General features: G+C 37.5%; 3 protein-coding genes across 9 annotated transcripts in view; all 3 read right to left on the bottom strand.

Moving 5' to 3' along the window:
* Positions 1-5,376, bottom strand: part of LOC125145171 (signaling lymphocytic activation molecule-like) — a 63,360-nt gene extending 57,984 nt beyond the window's left edge. The window contains exon 1 of the mRNA XM_047816066.1: positions 5,256-5,376. The gene's annotated coding sequence lies outside the window, so the exon portion shown is untranslated. The remainder of the gene's footprint in view (positions 1-5,255) is intronic.
* LOC113649943 (natural killer cell receptor 2B4-like) overlaps positions 1-24,662 on the bottom strand; it is a 469,259-nt gene that overhangs the window by 408,372 nt on the left and 36,225 nt on the right. Inside the window, exons 5-7 of one of the 2 annotated variants that reach the window (XR_007143447.1) lie at positions 10,771-10,882; positions 10,607-10,674; positions 10,433-10,513 (exon numbers count right to left, since the gene is read on the bottom strand). Coding sequence is in view for 1 of the 2 variants with exons in the window: in XM_047815862.1 (XP_047671818.1) it covers positions 10,665-10,674; positions 10,771-10,882 (122 nt within the window). In the remaining variant the exon portion in view is untranslated. Of the gene's footprint in view, positions 10,514-10,605; positions 10,675-10,770; positions 10,883-24,662 lie in introns of those variants that run through there. The other variant, XM_047815862.1, reaches the window with a different exon arrangement.
* LOC113640604 (signaling lymphocytic activation molecule-like) overlaps positions 18,568-24,662 on the bottom strand; it is a 42,320-nt gene continuing 36,225 nt past the window's right edge. For 3 of the 6 annotated variants that reach the window (XM_047815942.1, XM_047815945.1, XM_047815943.1), the window contains exons 5-8: positions 19,843-20,130; positions 19,363-19,476; positions 19,200-19,266; positions 18,570-19,106 (exon numbers count right to left, since the gene is read on the bottom strand). In XM_047815942.1, the coding sequence (XP_047671898.1) occupies positions 19,235-19,266; positions 19,363-19,476; positions 19,843-20,130 (434 nt within the window). In that variant the 3' untranslated portion in view covers positions 18,570-19,106; positions 19,200-19,234. Of the gene's footprint in view, positions 19,107-19,199; positions 19,267-19,362; positions 19,477-19,842; positions 20,131-24,662 lie in introns of all 6 variants that reach the window. The other 3 variants (XM_047815944.1, XM_047815946.1, XM_047815947.1) reach the window with 2 other exon arrangements.

The following is a 24,662-nucleotide window of genomic DNA, read 5'->3' as shown; positions in this document are numbered from 1 at the left end:
TGGTGGTGTGTGTGTGTGTATTTACATTAACACTGAGACTCGTGGTGGTGGTGTGTGTGTGTGTATTTACATTAACACTGAGACTCGTGGTGGTGGTGTGTGTGTGTGTATTTACATTAACACTGAGACTCGTGGTGGTGTGTGTGTTTACATCAACACTGAGACTCATGGTGGCGTACGGTTTGGGAACTGTGTTAGTACATCGTATGAAAGATGGAACTGAAAGACCCATTGGATTTGTGTCCAGGACCCTTACAAAAGCAGAGAAGAACTACTCACAGCTAGAGAAAGAAGGATTGTCTGTTGTGTTTGGTGTTAAAAAATTCCATAAATATCTGTATGGACGTACATTCGTAATCTGTACTGACCACAAACCTCTACTCAGTCTACTAAATGAATTAAAGGCTGTACCTCAAATGGCATCTCAACAAATTATGAGGTGGGCAATAATGTTGGGAGCATATGAGTATGTGATTTCTTATAGAGTTGGGAGAGATCATGGAAATGCAGATGCCCTCAGTCGTCTTCCTGTGTTACAACAATCTGAGGAAGAACCAGAGGAAGAACAGGTACTGATGCTGGACAGTGTAATGGACCCCTTAACTACAGCAGAGCACATTAGGCACTGAACTAATAAATATCCTGTTTTATCAAGAGTGCCTGAGTATGTGCTTAAAGGCTGGCCTGATCACAATACATCTGAATTTATATTATATAAGCAAAGACAGCAAGAGCTCAGAGTTCAGAATGGATGTGTGCTGTGGGAGCCCATTTTCTTACTCCAGTACAAGGATGTTTGAGTTTGTTGGAGCAGCTGCATCAGTTCCACCCGGGTATGTCAAAAATGAAGGTGTTGGCCAGGAGTTATATTTGGTGGCTGAAACTGGATGCTGATATTGCAGAAAAAAGCCCCTGCAAGGGCACCAGCCATGGGAGTGGCCCAGACAACCCAGGAGGAGAATTCATATGGAATATGCAGGTCCATTTCTGGGTTTAAATGTTCTTATTTCTAACTGATGCTCATTCTAAGTGGATTGATGCCTATCCAGTAACTACAGCAACAACATATAATACATTGGAGTGTTTATGGAAAAGTTTTAGTGTACACGGGATTCCTGAAATGAAGCTCTTCTTCACAGGCTTTTAATAATGACCAGCCATTACGTTACTGCCACTTGCTGGACAAACATATATAGATCTCACCATACAAAACATTTTCTTGTTAGAACTCTGTAAGTTTTTTTTCACTGTAAAGTTTTTTTCTTTCTGTTGTTTCCTTTTATGTTATTATGAACGTAATGCATAATAATTGAACACACTGTGATCCTCACTCACACTCATTTTCTATTGCTTTATCTGAACTTCTCGGGTCACGGGGAGCCTTTGCCTATCTCAGGCGTCATCGGGCATCGAGGCAGGATACACCCTCTACGGAGTGCCAACCCATCACAGGGCACACACACACTCTCATTCACTCACACACTCCAGACAATTTTCCAGAGATGCCAATCAACCTACCATGCATGTCTTTGGACCAGGGGGGGAAACCAGAGTACCCGGAGGAAACCCCCGAGGCACGGGGAGAACATATAAACTCCACACACATACACACAACACGTACTAACCACTAAGCCACCATGATCCTCTTATTACTGTTATGCACAAATAAATAAATACATTGATTAATTAAAAGTATTGGCACCCCAGTGGTCTTAAATCTTTATTTAAGATTTACTTTAGACCACTTTATTGCGAAATAAAGATATCGTTTTGGTAGGGGCGGTAGGGACATGTCCCTACCAATATCCAGGGAACACTTAACTGTCCCTAGCAATAATTCGACCAAGCCGATATTATATATATATATATATAATTATATATATATATTTATACATAATCACTGATTTCCATCTGTGTCTTGTGCTTTTTTACTTTTCATTTAACATTCATCCAGGAATCATTAAATAAGATGAAAAATATTTTTATAACAGCGTTCTGTAAAAAAATTGAAACACAAACGGTTAACAGATTTACCCCCTGCAATGAATCCCACCTCTGTAACTCACCTCTCTAAAAGGATTGGCCATTGCCTTTTTTGAGTCCTGCCTCTCTAACCCACGTCGCTGTTTGGCTTTGTCTTTCTTGCTAATATGTTGAGGTCGGATGCAGCTATATTCTGTTATATAATGCAATATGTAACGTGATTATGCAGGCAACCGGTATGTGAGTAAGGAAGTATTCTTATAACAACAGTTTTACGCACAAAATACGGGGAATGTTGTGTCACACACCGATTCAGGGGCAGTGTTTTTCACAGTACATTACAATCCCATATTAAATTAATGAGTTGCAAATTTAAACATTAGTGTAGATCTGTAGATAGTGTAGATCTGGGCTTTGAATGAAAGCCAAATCAACCTCAACCAAAACACATTGCAGTTCAAAAGCTGTCAAACAAGGGCCTTCATTTTCAGGAATTGTTGGTATAAGTAGTATCCATGGTTTCACTATAGCCCAGAGTAAAGTGGATCCTTTGCTTTCACTGTGTAAAAACATACACAATAGAGAAAAGTACACTTTCCGAAAAGGCAGACACTGTATTCTCCTCAAAAGGATACAGCAACTGGAAAAATGCTCTTGTTAGTTTTGAACGCCACCAGAATATCATGCACTTACAGTTTGTGTTCAAGAAGCATCGCCTGTAGATTCACAACTTTCAAGTGCCTTGGCAAAGCAACAAGAGGATGCTAGGTATTGCCTGCAAAATATTGTAGGTTCAGTACAGTTCCTTGCTAGGCAGGTTATGGCACTTCGAAGCTATAAAACAGAAAATGGGAATCTTTTTAAGCTTTTAAAATTGAAAGCCAATGATGATGCACATCTCTCTAGTTGGCTATCCCGTTGTCATGACTATACTTCTCCTTCTGTGCAAAATGAGATTTTGCAAATGTTAGGAAATTGTATTGTCAGAGGCATTGCAGTCTCTATCCAGTCTCTTCCAGTTTTGCAGTACTCACTCATTATAGATGGCAATTAGGATGTCTCAGGATTAGAGCGAGAATCTATATGTTTTAGATATGCGGACCATGACCTGCTACCACAAGAGGTTTTTGTTGGTTTGTATGAAGTCTCATGGACTACTGGAGAGGACATTGCTAGAGTGGCTGTGGATGCACTCATGAGGCTAAATATTCCCATGACTGGTTTAAGAGGCCAAACATGTGATGGTGTTGCTAATATGTCAGGAAGACATTCTGGAGCACAAACAAAGCTAAAGAAACAGCAGCCATTGGTATTACATATATGTGTGCATTGTGGGTCACATTGTCTTAACTTGATCACACAATCTGCATGCCTAGCCAGTCCTGTGATACGAGATGCCTTACAGTGGGTCCATGAGCTAGGGACATTAACCCAACAGTCTGGAAATGTCAAGTCTATAAAAACACTTTTAGATCTAATACTGAAGTGGCTAATATTCTAAGAGGAATGTCAGTTGAATTGAGAGGCCTGTTTGGTCAAGTGTCCCAGTGTTATCAGCTGAGGCTGAAAGAAGTTTTAGTGCTCTCCGAAGACTAAAAACATGTCCCAGAACAACAATGACACAAGTGAGACTGAACAGTATTGCTGTTTGCCATGTCCACCAGGACAAACTGGACAAAATCGATGTGAAACAAATATGCCAGCAGTTTATTTCTGGTAATGACAGATGTACACATGTGTTTGGCTTGTTCAAGTAGCAAGTCACAGTACACACTAAGCTCTCAGTTTTTATGATGTGGCTAGTTACCAATTATAGTATATATATAAATATATATTGTTGTTTAATTCACAAAGTTAAGTAATTAATACGTTGTGTTCTGTGATGTAATGTGTTGTTTTCAGTGTTGTAATGTAACGGAGTACAAATACTTTGTTACTGTAAATTTCATGTATCTGTACTTTACTTCGCTATTTAAATTTGTCAACTTTCACTTTTACTCCACTACATTTATTAGATAAAATGCATACTTTTACTTCATTATATTCCCACTAAGCGTCTTCGTTAGTTGCTACTACAAAATAAAATCAGAAGAAATGTGTGTGACTGCAATAAGGGAGGTTTGGTGAATCACTGTTCCTAGATTACATTACGCTCCGCACGCTCTACGGAGGACAGGTACGCGCAGCGTGCACGCGCAGTCAGAGCTGGAGGCGTTTATCTATAACATTAATCAGCGGAAATGTCACTATTCTTATTACCAGAGTTGTAGGACAAACAAAATATTAATGCAAACAATCCATTCAATACTAAATAAAAATAACATTTATTGATTTGGTTTTTGTCTTGTGAATATGTTTTTATTAATGATTGCATTCATCGGACACACAGTTTGTAGAGAATACACACATACATGAACTGATCTGATTCAAGACTGGCATCATTACATCATGCATAAAATTTTGGTGTCCACTTCCGCCATTAAATAATACCATAACTTTTGGCTTACAATGTAGTCATATAATATATAATATAAAACTCTTCTTGTTTTAAATTCTGACTGAGGGCTAAAACCCCTAAAGATAAAACCCTAGAACTGCCCCTACTCTTATGCCTACTGAAAATCACTGAGATTTTACTTTTACTTCAAATACTTAAGTACATTAAATATCAGAAAATGACTTTTGATACTTAAGTACAGTAAATATCAGATACTTTAAGACTTTTACTTGAGTAATATTCTAAAAGGTAACTTTCACTTCTACCAAAGTCTTTTTCTAGTACGATACTTGTACTTTTACTCGAGTATTGCTTTCTACTACTTTACACAACACTGGTTGTTTTTCTGGAGCAGATCTGGAGGAAATCTGCTTGTTCAGGTTTTTTTTTTTTACTTGCCCTGTTGGAATTCTTACTGGCATCATAAATATGCAAAAAATAAAATAGACCTATTGTATATCTGTTGTTTTTGACCTGTGCAACCTAAATAAATAAAGTTATGGCAAAAAAAAAAATACTATTTTAATTATTGTTCAAGTCGAGTAAAAAGCGATAAGCTTTTGTACTTTTGTGACAATGCGGCTCTGCAGAATATTTATATTTATGTCCAAACCATTTATGTCAAAAGCAAACTTACGCCCTTGCACCTTTATATCCGGTCGCCTCCAAAAATCACCGTCTTTATGAAAACTTCATCAAAGCAACATCAAAGTTTTGTCGCGCCGAACTTTACAAATCTAGTTCTATAGTGTAAATAAACAGTAATGCACTTTACCTCACTGACCTTAGTGCTGAATGTCTCTGCTGGGAGTGTTGTCTTTACAGTCCTTAATCCCATGGAGCAAGAACTCATCCATTTTATTCGCTTACTATTTTTACGGTCTCCCCACTCACCCCCCCCCCCCCCCGCTGGGCATTCACTAAATTCCACGACGTAAAGTGGGCGTGTATCCGTTGGAAAAACGCCCTTTTTCAAAACAAAAGAACATACTATGAAGGACAAAATAGTCATACAGGTAGATTTATTTTAGAAAACAAATAAACAACCAAAAACTACGGTTAGGGTTACGTTTTAAATAGGCCACGCCTACCCGATGACGCAATGTCTGTTACGCTGTTCTGAAATCCCTGGAAATAAGTGCATCCCGTCTCGCTGTCTGTGTTCGGGAAGCATGATCATGACCAGGGGCAGTTCTAGGGTTTCATCTTTAGGGGTTTTAGCCCTCAGTGAGAATTTAAAACAAGAAGAGTTTTATATTATATATTATATGACTACATAGTAAGCCAAAAGTTATGCCAAAATTTTATGCATGATGTAATGATGCCAGTCTTGCATCAAATCAGTTCATGTGCGTGCGCATCTATACAAACAGTGTGTCCAATGAATGCAGTTTATTATTTATAGAGTGTCCAATGAATGCAGTCATTAATAAACAAATATTCACAAGATATTTTGCGTCCTTTCGCCGATTAACCTTATAGATAAACGCCTCCAGCTCTGACTGACTAACTTCCCTGTAACTTTGACACACCGGTATCATCTACAGGGCTCTCAAATTTTAAAGACAGGCAAAAGTGACATTTTAAATATCTTATTTTATAAATCTTCCTGAAGTGATATGAAGAAGAAACTAAGACTGAAAATGGGACCCAGGCTGACTGCAGTTAGTGTCAATACTGTTAAGTCATTACTTCTCTGTGCTATAAATACTTCCAAAGCCCAGAGGTCATGTTACACCATACACTGATAGGAGCAGCACAGATTCAAATACTTTCAGTAATCCTGTCCAAAAATAAAGCTCAGGGAACAAAATGTGGCGTGTTTTAAAAGCAGCATGAAGTGAGTGGTGAACTGTAGATAATATACTTCAGTGATACTGACGGAAAGGACAAAAGGAAAAATGAGTGGAGAAACTGTTACTATGGCTTCTGAAACTACTTAATATTTCAGCAGAACTCAGGACTCTTCACCTGCACCACTGTAAGTTTACACCTTCACTGTACAACAGAATAAACTGTACATTAAACAGAAAGGGTTTAACTAGACAAATAATAAAACTCCCTAACTAATCATTAGGTTAAACATCTATCTATCTATCTATCTATCTATCTATCTATCTATCTATCTATCTATCTATCTATCTATCTATCTATCTATCTATCAATCAATCAATCTATCTATCTATCTATCTATCTATCTATCTATCTATCTATCTATCAATCAATCAATCTATCTATCTATCTATACAACAAATAACAATAAATGTTCAAAAGTGTAGGATGTGGCTTCTTATGTTTTGGCTTCAAAAAGTTAAGTTGTAATGTGACGTGACATACAGCTATGTACAGTGACCCATACTCACAATTTGTTCTCTGCATTTAACCCATCCAAAGTGCACACACACAGCAGTGAACACACAGCAGTGAACACACACCCAAAGCAGTGGGCAGACATTTATGCTGCGGCGCTCGGGGAGCAGTTGGGGGAGTTCGGTGCCTTGCTCAGTCCTGGCCGGCCCGAGACTCGAACCCACAACCTTAGGGTTAGGAGTCAAACTTTCTCACCATTAGGCCACGACTTTCCCAATGTATGTAATGTATGTAATTTGCAGCGTGTACTTCATCACAATGGCGTGTGTGTGTGTGTGTGTGTGTGTGTGTGTGTGTGTGTGTGTGTGTGTGTGTGTGTGTGTGTGTGTGTGTGTGTGTGTGTGTGTGTGTGTGTGTGTGTGTGTGTGTGTGTGTGTGTGTGTGTGTGTGTGTGTGTGTGTGTGTGTGTGTGTGTGTGTGTGTGTGTGTGTGTGTGTGTGTGTGTGAGTGTGTGTGAGTGTGTGTGTTTTGACGACAGTTAAGAGTGACATTTCCACCCCCCCACCCAAACACAACAATACCCTTTTCACCACCTTCTCTGGGTCAGCATCCTGTAACCTGGCCTTTTTAGGGGGTTTTCCTCTCATGGCGAATGACAGAATGCTTAGTTACCTTTTAGTTGACATCTTTGAAAGACAGATCCATGATTAATGTATCCATGGCCGGGATTTTAAATATGACACGATTTTAAAAGTGACCTTTAACATTGACGATGCAAAACACTTTAATTTATTTTGTGCTAATAAAATTATTAAGCCTATTTGGAGAGAGATGTTTAATGTGACAAAATGTCAGTCATTGTGTGATAACGACCTTATGACTAGACCTAGACCAGGGGTTCTCAAACGTTTTCGGTGTGCGACCCTTGTATACAGTGCATCCCTACTTGCCCCCCCCCAAAAAAATTTATGACATAAAATATTCCAAAATTTAATATTTGAATTAAACAAAACATGTTAAATTATACAATGTAGTGCTGTTGGTTAGTAGCTTTATTTTTAATTTTTTTTTTTAGATTTATTTACACGGAATTTATGATAAATTCATTATTTCATAAAATGTCATGAAGCCAGGGCCCCTGGCACCATCTCAGGGCCCCAATTTGAGAAACATGGACCTAGACTACTTGTTCTGAGCAGGTGTTGTCAGTGAACCGCACTTTATTTTTGCCCGGTTCCATAGAGACATTTCACAGCCTAAACTGGGCTAATAATATTATGGATGTTGAACTGTGTTTTTTTTTTTTTTTAAGCTGCAAACATTGTGTATGGTTCAGAATTATTGGCACCCTTCATCATATTGGACAAAGCTTATCATTTATTTGTACTATTTGGTGTCAACCAAAAGTTTCCCTTAGAATCTGTTTTTTCCTTCCTTTTACCTGAACAGTGATAGACACAGATTCAGCTAGACACAGATTCACATTTAACACACATGTTTTTAATGAACAACCACCAAAGACACACAAAACTATTAGCAGAGGACAGAAATAACAAACAGTGACAGTTGTTCTAGGTATTGTAGAGGTTTGTGGTTTGTTCTCAGTGTTCAGCTCTCTGGAGTAAAACTCTATACTGTTGTCGGAACTTAGAGCCCGCCTACAAGTGGACACTGCATAATATGCATAATACCAGCAAATTGGGTGTCAATGTTTGACTTTCTGGATGGGGACATGGATAGGAGAAGTGGAAAGGCTTTAACAATATGTAACAGACAAAAATAAAGTAAAGCAAAGAAACACATGAGACACACATGAGGAACAGGTGACATGAATTATGGGTGAGGAGAGAAAACCAGCAGCTTAGAGAAAATAAATGAAAGAGATAGACAGAGGAAGGGGGAGAAGGGAACAAGCAGGGGGGAGTGAGAGAGAGAAGGGGACTTGTCTGGAGTCCATGTTAGCAGCAGAGGAGTGGAGCAGTCAGTACGGGAGGATCACCGATTGGCACGTAGAGAGGCAGTATTTCACCGAGCTGAAAGAGATACAGAGCGGCAGAGGAGGAGAGAGAAAGAGAGAAAAAAGAGAGAAGGTGGAGGCAAAAGACAAGCCTTCTCCTTTGTAAGACAAGTACACCTCGAGCGCTCCAAAATCAGCATAGACCTTGACTGACACACACTCATGCGTGCACACACACACTCAGCACATTTGAGGTTATGGAATGTGCTTGATGTGGTGGAGACTGACAGGGCAGGCAGCCAGCGTTGTGTCACAGCACTGCGCTTTCTATAGAAGAACGCCAGCTGCGCCTTGGAAACACATGCAGAAAGCTTTGCACATACAAAACACCCCTGAATACTACAAATATAACACAGATACTTCCACACCCAAGGATTAATGATTGATGAAAAAGTGACTGCATGCAAGCCAGAACCGGGGCTTACAGTATTATATCCAGGCATTTTTCTTGTTGTAATATGAAATTCATAAATTCCTGTCCATTGGCAATCAAACTTCTAGCATTCCATTGCAATATTTGTAGCACTATTATGAATCACCATATGTTGTCTGCGAGTTTCCTACTGGTGCCTTTAATCTTTCATGCATCATGAGATGGTGGGACCAGTGGAGCAGTGCTGGTAGCCCTGAGGGTGCGAGGTGCAGTGCGAGGAGTGATGAGGACTTCAATGCCTCATGTGTTAATCCTTCTCCCACTCTTATTTTTTGCACTTTCAAGGCTTTCTGTCTCATTTGACATCCTCCGTACTCTGCACTGTAATCTCCCCACAGTTTGGGGTTTACTCTTTGTTTCCCATAATCCTGTTCTCCTCCACACCTTCACATTCCTGTTTCCCTCTACACACTGCTGTCACATGCGCAGACAGGGCTGTCAGTTTTTGAAGACAGGCAAGCGTGACATATCCAACAATCTTTATATGATGTTGGGTTTTCTACAGCATTCAGCCTCCATGTATAAAGGATCAGTCATTCACTCAGTCAGTGTCACCAAGGAAAATAATTTTATTTATTCTTTTCATTAACAGAAACATTCAGCAACCATCTCACCAACATTCACATAGAGCAACTTCCACAGACACACAGTATAAAATAACACTACAATACCATATAGTTTATAATACATGCCCCACTGTGCATTCCTATCACACACCATACAGTATAGTTATATTATGTTCAACCAGTGGCATTCAAGTCAAGTCAAGAAGCTACAACGTTTCTCCAGGATCAAGGTGTTACATACAGTAAAGGAGGTAGTCCTAGATACATAAAGTGTATCTGTACAACCTGGTGTACTGTACATATGCAGGACAAGACAGCAAGACAGACAAGACAATGCAGGACAAAATACAGTGCAGACAAAAAATGACAAGACAATACACAAAGACATTACACAAGAGACAATAGACAGAAACAGCATCGACCAGTGTAAATACTCTATGTTCAGACAATATTACATAACGTATTTGTTACTGTCAAAAGTAACGGCGTTACAGTAACGTGCTACTGCCCAACACTGGCGAAGATAAAGTAAAGATAAAGTGAAGAAAGTGATTCATATGCCCTGACCAATGCAGAGCATATGACGTGCAAAAACATATAAAATAATTATCACATAGTGATGTGTTGAATTATTTTGATCTCCTCACGTCTGAATACACCACAGGGTCTCTCTCTACTTCAACATCCGTTACTGTGGAGTTTTCTTCCTGTAACACAGCAGAATATTTTACTATCTGAATCAGGGGGAGACTTTATCACTCCTGTGATTTTATACCTAATTATTTTCCCCACAACTTTACCTCTTTATCTCTCTCTGCACTGTGAGCTTTAATATTCACATCAGCGTAAGTCAGTTCCTCAGGATTTTCTGAAAATGAAGATAAAATAATCAGATTAAATGTTACTGAACTGAACAAATATAAAAACTGAACTAAACACATGAACAGAAAGATTTATTTCTTGCCTTTTGTTTTTTTTCTTTTTCAGCCGAATCCCCAAAATTATTAATATTATAATTAATAACACAAAAAGTCCAACAGATATCAGAGCAGGAAACCGTGAAAGGGGACGATCATCTGTACAGATTAAGATATAATCATAAATGTAAGCAATTTATTATTATTATTATTATTATTATTATTATTATTATTATTATTATTATTATTATTATTATTATTAAAAAAAAAGAAAAATAGTAGAAATTTTAATATGTTACTTCAATAAGTTTGTAGTTGTTATAAAAATATAGATCATGTGTTGATGTATAACATAAAAGTCTATAACAGAGTTTATACAACACACACTAAGACCTGTGCTGAAGTAAACTACAGATCACTGAAGTACTGATGAAGTATTTACTATATCTGAACAATCTGAAGAGTAAAAACACTAAAGATTAAACCGGGAAAGTGTTTATTCACCTCTGTCTCACTCCATCATGAATATTCATTATTCTTTTCTTAACTACAGTAAAGTGATGAGAGTTTAGACTCACTGACGTACCTGAGACGTCACAGAGCTGTGTGATGTTGAGAGAAGTTGTTTTATTGCTGACAGGGTTTGCAGACACACAGATGTAAGTGTTAGTGTCATTGTGTTGTATTTGAAGTGGGAGATTGAGGGGAACACTGAGATCTGTGTTATTGGTGATGGAGATTCTCTCATTCTCTCTGTACCAGGATAACTTCACATCTTCTCCATTCTCCACAGAACACAGGAGGAAACACGACTCTGTGGAAATCACACTTGGCTTTCCTCTTTCATTTATTATTACTGGAGTTGATACTGGAGCTAAAAACACAAACACATTATATACTTTAGTCACATGAAGCAGAATGCATCTTTAATCATTAACAGAATTCCCACTCAATGTAGAAAATAATTTCCCAGGACTTCAGGATTATTTCTACACCCATGATGCCAGTAGAAAGCTGTGATGTAGCAGGGTTACTGTTTCACCCTGAAGATTATTTCCCTATAACAGCAGCACATCCACAAGTGTTGTATAAAAGAAATAAAACACTTGGGGATGTGCTGCTGTTGGAACCTGGAATTATTAAATTAAAATCTGATTATTTGTTTAAAGTTACATTTAATTACAGTGAATAAACACTTCTGTCCTGAAGAAATAAAAAACTTACAGCTGTAAAACTAAAAATTACAGCTTTACCTCTGGCTGTTACAAAGCACTGACACTGGAGACTCCTTCCATAAATCTCTTTACTTCAACAAATCAACATCAAAATTTATTTAATACAAGTTGTATTTCTTTTTTTTATTTATGATGAAGTTATGAGACTGAACACAGACATGAAGGAGACATGAAACACTTTTACTCACCATAAACACTGACACTGAAAGTCCTAGATGAGACACTTCCATTGATGATGTGTAATAAATAAACTCCAGAATCAGTTCTGCTGATGTTCCTGATGGTTAAAGCTCCACTGATTCTGTCCAGCTGCAGTCGCTCTTTAAATCTCTCACTGATTTCTATAACAGTTTCTCCTTTAAACACCTCACTAATCAATATCTTTTCCTCTAATTTCTCAGGTCCATAAAACCACTGAATATGAGCATCACTCTGAATCCCAGTTATCCCAGTATGGAGAGTTATAGTGGTTCCTTCCACTTCCTGCAGTGTGACCGTCTCGTCTCCAGCTTCACACAGTAAACCTGCATCACAGCTTCAGCTTCATCATTTCACTCACAAACTATACTGTGATGTGTGATTGTGAAGGAAAAACACAAACTTACAGCACAGCAGGAGAAGAAGAGTCCTGAGAGTCCTGATTTCTGCTACAATATTCACCAGGATTTGTCCCATTGCCCTGAACATCATCGTCACTAAAGAACTTTGAAGTTCATCAACATCACTTCTGTAGCTGCTGTTCACAACCAACATTACTGTTAGATTAACATGAATAAAAATGTGAGTAAATTCACAAGACCTGGAGCAAATGTATTTTTATATTCCTCACCTGAGGCTTCCAGTAGCTGATAAAACACCATCTACGTTACAGAGCTGATGTTCTGATGTTCACAATTCACCAAATGGACCTTAACCTGAGGAAACAAACATGAAACCTACATCAGCTGATCAATTCTTACTAGTTTAAGTTTTGTAAAACTAGTAAAAAGTGACATGTTAACTTTCTAAATTAAACGTCTTCCTTGGCATAGAGAGAACAAACTCATACAGGACGTATCATGTATGAGAAGCTGAGAAGGAAGCAAAAACATCCAAATCTTGTTACACCTGCTCGACCAGTCAAACACACACACACACACTCACACACACACACACACACACACACACACACACACACACACACACACACACACACACACACACACACACAAACACACACAAACACACACACACACACACACACACCATTGCAATGAAGTACACACTGCAAATTATAGACATTACAACTGAACTTTTTGAAGCCAAAATATAAAAAGCCACATCCTACACTTTTGATCAACATTTATTGTTATTTAGATAGATAGATAGATAGATAGATAGATAGATAGATAGATAGATAGATAGATAGATAGATAGATAGATAGATAGGGAGTTTTATTATTTGTCTAGGTAACCTCTTTCTGTTTAATGTACAGTTTATTCTGTTGTACAGTGAAGGTGTAAACTTACAGTGGTGCAGGTGAAGAGTCCTGAGTTCTGCTGAAATATTAAGTAGTTTCAGAAGCCATAGTAACAGTTTCTCCACTCATTTCCCCTTTTGTCCTTTCCGTCAGTATCACTGAAGTATATTATCTACAGTTCACCACTCACTTATATGCTGCTTTTAAAACACGCCTCATTTTGTTCCCTGAGCTTTTTTTTTTTTGAAGCTGTGCTGCCCCCTGTAGGCACTATATGCTTTCACGTGGCCTCAGGCACTTTAGAGATTTTAAATGGAATGAGGAAGTCTGTATGTAACCCTATTTTTAACCCACAAGGTTATAAAATAATTTCCTTGTTTAATTCTATTTACCCTTGACAAAGAAACCTGGATTCCCGGCAGTTGAATAGTGAATTGGCCGGTAGTATTCTATTTACGTCAGTCTAAAATCACAATCTCTCAGTGTTATTAACCATCCCGATAAATGAAACGCAAGAATACAAATGTAAAGTAGTAAATTAACAATCAATATTTATTTTCTTATTCTAGATTTGTTATTTTAGATGTGATGTAGTTATCAGTTAAACAAAAGTATATGATGAAATATTTGAAACCAGAAGCCCAAAATAAGACATGTATCAAATGGTATGAAAATTATTCTTTTGCTTTGGCTATTCTTGTTACAACCCTGTATTTATACTTCAAGTCATATCACGTCACATGAGATTAAACTTTACTCTTTAGTAACATGAAACTACGGAGCCCACCTTGTCACCCCTTGGAGAAAAGAAAACAAGTGATCACTGTTTTGTAATTCGCCCCCTCAGTTTATAAACTGTACTTATGGATTAAACTGTTCCCTCAGTTTATAAACTGTACTCATGGATTAAACTGTTCCCTCAGTTTATAAACTGTACTCATGGATTAAACTGTTCCCTCAGTTTATAAACTGTACTCATGGATTAAACTGTTCCCTCAGTTTATAAACTGTACTCATGGATTAAACTGTTCCCTCAGTTTATAAACTGTACTCATGGATTAAACTGTTCCCTCAGTTTATAAACTGTACTCATGGATTAAACTGTTCCCTCAGTTTATAAACCGTACTCATGGATTAATAAACTGTTCCCTCAGTTTATAAACTGTACTCATGGATTAATAAACTGTTCCCTCAGTTTTTGTAATCCGTAATTGTAATTTGTAATGTCTATTATCCGTTACAATGGCGAATTTAAGCATGCAGTTGAAACAATTCAATGTATTGAATATATATATACATATATATATATATATATATATATATATATATATATATATATATATATATATATATATATATATATATATATATATATATATATATATATATATATATATATATAATGTATAGATGTATATATGTGTGTTTATGAATGTAAGTAGGATATAATTAATGAATATAACAGACCAATTCTCTCTCTCTCTCCCTTAGGTGTTTAAAGCTCCTTAGGTGTTTTAGGTCTCCATCAACCTTGATATCAGATTATTCCTTGGATAGGATGGACAGATTTAGTCTAATTCAGTATTACTTTGACCTGGGTCTACACTGTAAAGAAATCCTTGCACATGGAATTACTATCAGCATGAAGACGCTTAAAAAAATCCTAAATAGAAATGGACTATTTCAAAGAAAAAATTGTGACAACTTATTTAATGTTATTCAGTTTGTAAGGGAGGAGCCCCAAGGCTCAGGACCATTGCATGGATATAGACAGATGTATACAGTAGTAAATGCAAGGAAAGAGGATTTCATGTGCGCAAAGAAGACATCCGCCTCATTCTGTCAACTCTTGATCCATTGGGAACAGAAATGCGAAGAAAAAGAAGACTGCAAAGGAGAGTGTACTTTTCAAAAGGCCCCAATTTTGTGTGGCATGTTGACTCTTACGACAATTTGAAGCCATTTGGCATACGTATCAATGCGGCTATTGATGGATTCTCAAAGAGAATACTATGACTGAACTTTTGGTGGCTCGCCTCAAATCCTGAGAGCAGACATCGGAACAGAAAATAGTGTTATTAGGGATGTTCAAAGGTACTTGCGACGTGGTGATGCCGATCAACTTGCTGGAGAAAGAAGCTTCATCTATGGCAAAAGTACAGCCAACCAAAGAATTGAGAGCTGGTGGGGTTTTCTTAGAAAATAATGTGTGGATTTATGGCTTGAATATTTTCACCAGATTAAAGATGAAGGCTACTTCGATGGCAGCTTTCTGGACAAGAACCTTGTGTTATTCTGTTTCCTGGGTTTGATCCAGGTAAATATTGAACACACACGGAGCATTTTTAAATACATTTACATTTTTAAATACACATCATTTTGTTTATTTGATAGTGTTTACAAGGCCCATGCAAACAGAGAGAGATAATACAAAATACTCTTTATGGCTTTTACAGGAAGAGCTGCATTCGACCAAAGACACATGGAACAGCCACCTGATTTGTATATTAAGAAATAGCCTTGTACCCCACGGTCGGCCGGATGTCATGTACACCCTTCCTGAATTATATGAGACAGAAGACTACATAAGCCAAGTGCCAGTGGAAGACTGTGACACCTGTGAAGATCAGTGTATCCATCAGTCTGACATCCCTAGTGATGAGGACATTTTCACCCTGTGTTCACACATCATGGCACAATATCAGCTTCGTATTCCCAAGGAAAGGTTTACAGCACTTAATCTGTATCTTGCAGTAAGACAAGAGCTTACTACAGTGTTAAATATTGTGAGATAAAGACATGTTAAAAAGCCATTAGCACTAAAAAGTTGTTATGGACAGTTTAACAGACAGTTCTTTCATTAAATTATTATTATCAGAGTTCCATTCATTTCACACGTATATCACATTGTAACACTGCTGTAAGAATATCTGAGCTTTTATGAAACATTATCTTGTGCAGGATAAAAAGTTTATGTCAGGAAACTGTGTGTCAGATGGAGACTGTGAATGATTCAAAGAAACAGTCATATCCTGCTGCACATACTGTCTGACCACCTAGGATAAACACAGATAGACAGATATAGATAAATTCATGTCTAATTAAGGAATATAACAGACCTATTCTTTGATATTATTGGCATCCTTACCTTTACACAATATCCATCACCCATATGTTTGCATCAAGGATGTGTATGAACTCCTCTGCAAGCTCAGGGTATGAAGTATAATTGTTTGGAACTTCTAACACACATCCACAGGTGTGGGACTGGGGAGATCTTGTGAAGGAAGTCTGTGGCTGCACAAATCGGACATGAATAAACCTTGCAACAAGGAGGTCAGCTCCTACCAAGAAAAAATGTATTAACAATTTCAAATGTATACAAATAATTTAACAGTGCACAACAGCACAAATGCATAACAGTTTATTAAAGTATATGATTTTACAGTTGTATGTAATATAAAACTATATATTTAATAAATATAATGAAAGAAACAAAACACCTGTGCAGAAACGCAGAAGTTTCTCATCACTACAGTGCTTGATGAACCTCTTAAGATAATCCATGACCTGGCATTCTCTGTTATTAAGTGTTTCATGTTGTAATATGGCTATAACTTTTCTTGCTGTTGGAGTAAGGCTCATCATCAATTCATTTAGTCCCCCTGGAGGTAGTTTCAGTTTTTTAAACACCGGACTCCAACATTCTGCTATGTAAGCTGGATCTTGGATTTCTTTGTGTGCAACATCAAGTAAGATCTGCTTGGCATTTTTCTCAGTGATAAGAATTTTCACAACATGAGCTTCCAAGAATTCAACCCGTTCTTCTCGTTCAGAGACAGATGTAAAGTCTCTCATTGCTTCTTCAACAAGCTGTTTTTCCTCTTGAGAAACTATCTCCAGAAGTGCTGTTAAGAGCTCATCCTCATCAATGTTAAGTCTAAGACAATAACACAGAAAAGGCTTGGCCAGCACAATGGGAAAGTATTGAACAGTGTTATAGCCAAGAACCATCACTTTAGCTACATTTTCCCATTCATCTTTCATATCATGCCTTTTCATGGGTACTTTTAGTGTTTTTCCTGATGTATATTTCATGATAAATGTACCCCAATACTCACTCAATGCATCTCTAAAAAATCCACCATTGTCTTCTCCGTTTTCTCAATCTCAATTTCTATAAGACCATCATTGACAGATACTAAACCATCTGTAAAAGCTGCATTAAGATCTTGGAAAATCTTTCCCCTGCGAAGTCTTAACTTTGTGGTTTGTAACTGGTCTTGCACTATTTCAGTGGGTTCCACTGGTAGAGTGTCATCAAGCTGCATATCCATAAAACTGCATATCCAAACTGAATTTTTTCATCAACTGAAATTGTATTACATTCATAGTGCCTGGTTCTATCAACACTACACTGTCGTCCGACAAAAAAGGTGAATCAGCAATGGAACTGTTGTCCTCAGTTATGACAACAAGTTCTTCCTCACATTCACATGCCTTAGCAGAGGTAGAAGGACCTTGTTCAACTGAAAATTCATCTACTGTGTTAATGCTTGTACTTGGAGTTGTTTCTATCCTCTCACAAGATCAGCATCTTTACCTTCCTCAGTTCATATTGTTCACCTAATGTTGTCTGTGGATGTAGTTCTTCTGTGAAGTCTCTCAATTTCAATTCAAATTCAGTTATATCTCCTAGCTTATTTTTCCCATTTGGAAAGAACAGCTCCTTGCCACACTCTAACAGTTCTGCCATGGTAGACACGTGCATCGTACTGGACAACGAGGTAGACGTGGTGATACACCCAGGTCGGTAGCACTCTTCAAAGCTTTTAAATGTCTGGTTCCACCACCACGCTTTTCAATGATCTGGACAAAGGAGCCACGGATCTCTTCAAACAGTCCCAAAAAGCTTTATATATGTTTTAAAGGGTTAATGACCCTCATGTTGTTTAAAACCTGTAATTGACTTTCTTCTGTGGAACACAAAAGAAGATACTTTAAGAAATAATATTTAAGTAATATTTTAAGCAGATGCTACTTTCATTTGTGCATTTAAAAGTAGCATGCAATTTTAAATATTTTAGATATTTATTTAAAGACTTATTTGGTTAATATGTTATTATTAAATAACTATATACAATTGTATTCAGCCAAAGAATCTGTGCATTATTCGTATTGTATCGATTTTTACCTTCTCCTCTTGAAAAGTTGACACAGTAAGGTCATCCAACTCTCTATCATATTTTATACAATTAAGGAAATTCTGCATTTTAAAAAAATGAAGTTTAAACACATTGCGTTTGGAGCTGTTGTCGTGCTTGTTGACTACAGATGTCTAAAATGAGCGAGGGGCTACAAAACCGTGGGTACGGATTGTGAAAGCGTGCGCACGGTTTATGAATTTGTGGGTACGGATTACAAAAACTGAGGGTACGGTTTACAAATCTGAGAGCACGGTTTGTTAACTCGTGTGTACGGTTTAATAATCCGTGAGTACAATTTATAAACTGAGGGAACAGTTTAATAATCCGTGAGTACGGTTTATAAACTGAGGGTATGAATTACAAAACTGTGATCACAAATTTGCGGTTCTTGTTTTCTTTTCTCCAAGGAGTAACCAGGCGGGCTCCGTAGAATACACCACAGGGTCTCTCTCTACTTCAACATTACTGTGGAGTTTTCTTCCTGTAACACAGCAGTATATTTCAATATCTGAATCAGGAGGAGACTTTATCACTCCTGTGATTTTATACCAAATCATTTTCCCCACAATTTTACCTCTTTATGTCTCTCTGCACTGTGAGCTTTAATATTCACTCAGCATAAGTCAGTCCCTCAGGATTTTCTGTAAATAAAGAAAAAATAATCAGATTAAATGTTACTGAACTGAACAAATATAAAAACTGAACTAAAGACATGAACAAAAAGATTCATTACTTGCCTTGTGTTTTTTCCCTTTTCAGCAAAATCCCCAAAATTATTATTATAATTAATAACACAAAAACTCCAGCTGATATCAGGACAGGAAACAGTGGAGAGAAAGGATCAGGTTTATCTGTACAGATTAAGATATAATCATAAATATAAGCAATTTAAAAAAGAAAAGAATAGTACAGATTTTTAATATCAGTTACTTCAATAAGTTTGTAGTTGTTATGAAAATATAGATCATGTGTTGATGTATAACATAAAAGTCTATCACAGAGTTTATACAACACACACTAAGACCTGTGCTGATGTAAACTACAGATCACTGAAGTACTGATGAAGTATTTACTATATCTGAACAATCTGAAGAGTAAAAACACTAAAGATTAAACCGGGAAAGTGTTTATTCACCTCTGTCTCACTCCATCATGAATATTCATTATTCTTTTCTTAACTACAGTAAAGTGATGAGAGTTTAGACTCACTGACGTACCTGAGACGTCACAGAGCTGTGAGATGTAGAGAGAAGAGGTATAATTGCTGACAGGGTTTGCAGACACACAGATGTAAGTGTTAATGTCATTGTGTTGTATTTGAAGTGGGAGATTGAGGGGAACACTGAGATCTGTGTTATTGGTGATGGAGATTCTCTCATTCTCTCTGTACCAGGATAACTTCACATCTTCTCCATTCTCCACAGAACACAGGAGGAAACACGACTCTGTGGAAATCACACTTCGCTTTCCTCTTTCATTTATTATTACTGGAGTTGATACTGGAGCTAAAAACACAAAACACATTAAATACTTTAGTCACATGAAGCAGAATGCATCTTTAATCATTAACAGAATTCCCACTCAATGTAGAAAATAATTTCCCAGGACTTCAGGATTATTTCTACACCCATGATGCCAGTAGAAAGCTGTGATGTAGCAGGGTTACTGTTTCACCCTGAAGATTATTTCCCTATAACAGCAGCACATCCCCAAGTGTTTTATCTCTTTTATACAACAGAAATTTACCCAAACCTGCATTTTTTTAATTCAATAATGAAAATCTGATTATTTGTTTAAAGTTACATTTAATTACAGTGAATAAACACTTCTGTCCTGAAGAGATAAAAAAAACTTACAGCTGTAAAACTAAAAATTACAGCTTTACCTCTGGCTGTTACAAAGCACTGACACTGGAGACTCTGTAGGAGCTATGTTAAGTGTATGTCATGTGACCGTGGGAGAAAGGGGGGCGTTAGTAATTACATAAGGTTAAAACACCTGTGTGTAGCTCTGGAAGCATGGGGGTGAGTGTAGGAGCACATATTTTTTGGTTGACCGTATAATCGCGGTATGAGAATAATATATTCATTGAGAAGCAGTATTGTTGAACTTGAGCAAATCACTGTTATACACTGCTATATAGACACAATCTTTCAAATGGATGGAGAATAAACAGCAAACTGCAAGGATGATTAACGTGTCATGACTTTATTGCTCCCCACTCAGCTCCTTGGCGATTTTAACATCATTGTGCCGCTACAATTAAGTCAACCAAAAATCTTGATGTTTTGGACATTACGCACGGAACGTTTCAGTGCAGAGGCCTGCGCGCTTTGAGTACAGCAATGTAGCACTGCATCGACGGAGTATGGATTGGAAAAGCTCTGCCTGTTTTAATGGAAACTGCTGCATGCTTGGACAAAGGGAATAATAGGACCAGCCTTGTTCAACGTTTTCCATCGTCTAACTGGTAGGACAAGGGTTACAATATTAATGCTTGTGTGCTGCGGATTAAGTTTGGTATAAGTGGCTGTTTAGCACGCAATCGCCGCTGTTGTGTTTGGCTTTTAATTGCAGTTGCTGTTGCCGTGTTGGATCCCAATACTGACTGCTATGTTTTCTTGAATAGACATTTTGGATTGTTTTGGATTGTTTGCTTGTTATGGAAAGCGTTTCACGCATGTGTTCATCATGAGTGAGTCTGTAGCCAATGCGAATACTGAACAGGAGAAATGCAAGCGAAAATTTCAGCTTACCGCAAAGGCTTTGTCTAATAAAATTTAACAACTTCAGAAAGACCGAAAAAGAATTGTCAATGTGATTAAAGGTTCAATACCAACCATCAAAAAGCTCATGTCGAGTAATGAGAACGTCTCAATGGTACGGTCTGAACTTGAACGCTTGACGCAATTGTTTAAAGAGACAATCAAACCCATTATTACAGAGTGATGAGCAAACTAATCAGAATGAGTGGTTTTCAAGTATACATAAATACAGTGATGTGTTCATAAAAAACACAACGCAATGGTTAAATGGAGTTTAGAACTTAAATGATAAAACCCAAAATCAACAGCTGCAATTTGCTTAAAGCCAACGTTCTTCGGATGATTCAAAAACAGAACAAGTCTCAAAATGACATGCATAACCAAGATGAAATAAATCCAAGTGACAGCATTTCTAATGTTGGAAGTGGAGGATTAACCAAACAAAGCTCTGCTGCAAGACACTCAACAACATCAACAACCTCTTCTGCACGCATTAGAGCAGAGGCTGATATAGCATCTCTGTTGGTACATAAAAATTTCATGAAAGAAAAGCATGCAGTTGAAGAAAAGGAGCAAAGTCTAAGGAAACAAAAGGAGGATTTTGAGTTACAAATGGAAATTGCTGCAGCTATGGCAAAAGTGAAAGTGCTTAAAGGCTCAAGTGTATGCTCTGCTAAAAGTGATGTGTCTCATCAGTCTGATGGAATGAATTCTTACTTTGATAAAGGACAACATACAACACGGAGACTTAACGTTGATGCAGATTTGTTTATTCCCACAAATATGACACGGCACATCGCTTCTTATGAGTATGTTAATTCAGGTGCCAAGGCATAGATGGGAAATGTTCCTCAGGCTGTCTATTCTCAGACTATCCCAAATTCAGGTCAAACAACTCAGAGTGGTCTTGGGAACATTAATGTTCAGCATGGAAACAGTCCCAACACTGATGCAAGAGTTACTGATACAGGACTTACTGATCAGATTCTCCATGTTCTGGATAAACAAAATGAATTACATCTTTGCTGATTCAACAACAGTGTTTGTCATCTTTGCCAAAAAAGGAAATTCAAGTGTTTGATGGAAATCCTCTGCATTTTCATGCCTTTATGAAATCCTTTGAAAGCGGGATGGAGTGCAAAAGTAGCCACCCTAATGATTGCTTATACTTTCTTGAACAGTACACCAGGGGTCATCCAAGAGAGATTGTAAGAAGTTGTCTGCATATGCCTGCTGATCGTGGTTATTTAAGAGCCAAGTCTTTACTACAAGTGTATTTTGGTGACCAGTATAAAATTGCATCAGCTTATATGGAGAAAGTTCTCTCATGGTATCAAATATCAAAAGTGAAGATCTCAAAGCTTTACAAGATTATAGTCTATTTTTAAGAACTTGTTGTAATTGCATGGGAGATAGTCAGTATTTGCATGAGATGAATACACCTACTAATATGCTGACTGTAGTGAAGAAGCTACCATACACATTATGGGACAAATGGAGGTCCAAGGTCTGTGAATTGCAGGAATCAAGCAATCAAAGAGCTACTTTTATCGACATTGTCAACTTTGTTGAAAGACAAGTAAAAATAATGACTGATCCAGTATTTGGAGTTATTCAGGATGCTACAGCACTGACAGGAAATAAATCATCAAACAAAGGAAAGCTTCAGTCTTATTTTAAACCTAAAAGAAGCAATTTTGCTACTAGTGTTACAACAATGGAAAGGAAATCAGGAACTGGAATGAACAGAAAGGAAACTGTTTCACCTAGCAACAAAAGTTGTTTGTTTTGTAGATGTGAACACAGTATGGAATTATGCCCTCTATTGGAAAAGAGAAGTCATAATGAAAAGATTACATTTCTTAAGGAGAATGGCATTTGATTTGGCTGTATGTGTACAGGGCACATCAGTAAAGATTGTAAAAATCGCCTTCCGTGCAAAGTGTGTAGTCTTAAGCACCCTACTATACTTCACTATCCAAGTGAGAAGGTGACCAATTCAAGACAAGCTGGTAGACAAACAAATGCTGTAATGGGCAGTGCTTTGGAATTGGAGTCCAGTGGATTTATTGGGGCTGGTGAATATCAATGTAAACTGCCAATAGTTCCTGTGCAAGTAAAATCTAAAAAGGGAAATAAGACTGTGATTACTTATGCCTTTCTGGATCAAGGAAGTACAGCAGACTTTTGCACGTCTGGACTGATGAACAGACTTGTTCTGTCAGGTAAAAGGACTAAAATTCTCTCACGTACTATGGGTCAGGAGAAAGTCACAACTACCAACATTGTTTCCGGTTTAGAGGTTGGACGGTTGAGTAGGGCAGTCATGCCTGAAGAATCAAAACATCCTGCTATACTTGCAAAGGATTTTCACATCTCCAGCATTATTCTTAAACATGTACATCAAGAAGTGGGTCATGGTGGCTGAAATTACATGCTCTCAAGTTTACATCAGAAGTATTGGATTCCTGGTGCTAGTGGAGCAATAAGGAAGATCATATTGAAGTGCGTGATCTGCAAATGTTTGCAGGCAGCGCCAGTGCATCAACAGATGGCAAACCTACCTCTAAACAGAGTCTCTCCAGACTAACTTCCATTCACGTATGTCGGAGTTGACTGTGTTGGACCCTTTGAAATTAAAATTAGAAGTATTGTGAAAAGTTACGGTGTTATCTTCACATGTTTAACCATTCGTGCTATTCATATTGAAGTGTTATCATCATTGGATACCGACTCTTTTATTAATGCACTACGAAGATTTATTGCAAGACATGGACAAGTCCTAGAAATGCAATCTGACAATGGTACAAATTTCATGGCAGAGAACGTGAATTGAGACAAGCTATTGAAGGCTGGAACCAATCTCGGATTAATAAGACACTTCTGCAAAGAGAGTTATCAAGTGGACCTTTAATCCCCCAAGTGCTTCACATTTTGGAGGCACATGGGAAAGAATGATTAGGTCTGTTAGAAAAGTTCTTAATGCAACGTTAAGAACACAAACTCTTCATCAAGAGTGGATTAAAGGTCCACTTGATTCCTTTCTGCAGAAGCAATTGAAGCAATTGTTAATTAATAGAAGGCTGAAGAAATTGTTAATGGACGTCCCATTTCTAAGGAATCTACTGACCCTAATGATATGGAAGCACTAATGGCCAATCATTTGCTGTTGCTAAAAGCCATGCCATCATTGCCACCAGGAATCTTTCAAAGAGAGGATGGAGGCAGGTGCAATATATATCAGACCTGTTCTGGAAACGATGGACAAAGGA

Source organism: Tachysurus fulvidraco, chromosome 7 (genome assembly GCF_022655615.1).
Source record: "Tachysurus fulvidraco isolate hzauxx_2018 chromosome 7, HZAU_PFXX_2.0, whole genome shotgun sequence".
NCBI classification, from domain to species: domain Eukaryota; kingdom Metazoa; phylum Chordata; class Actinopteri; order Siluriformes; family Bagridae; genus Tachysurus; species Tachysurus fulvidraco.
This window is presented reverse-complemented; position numbering and strand designations above follow the sequence as displayed.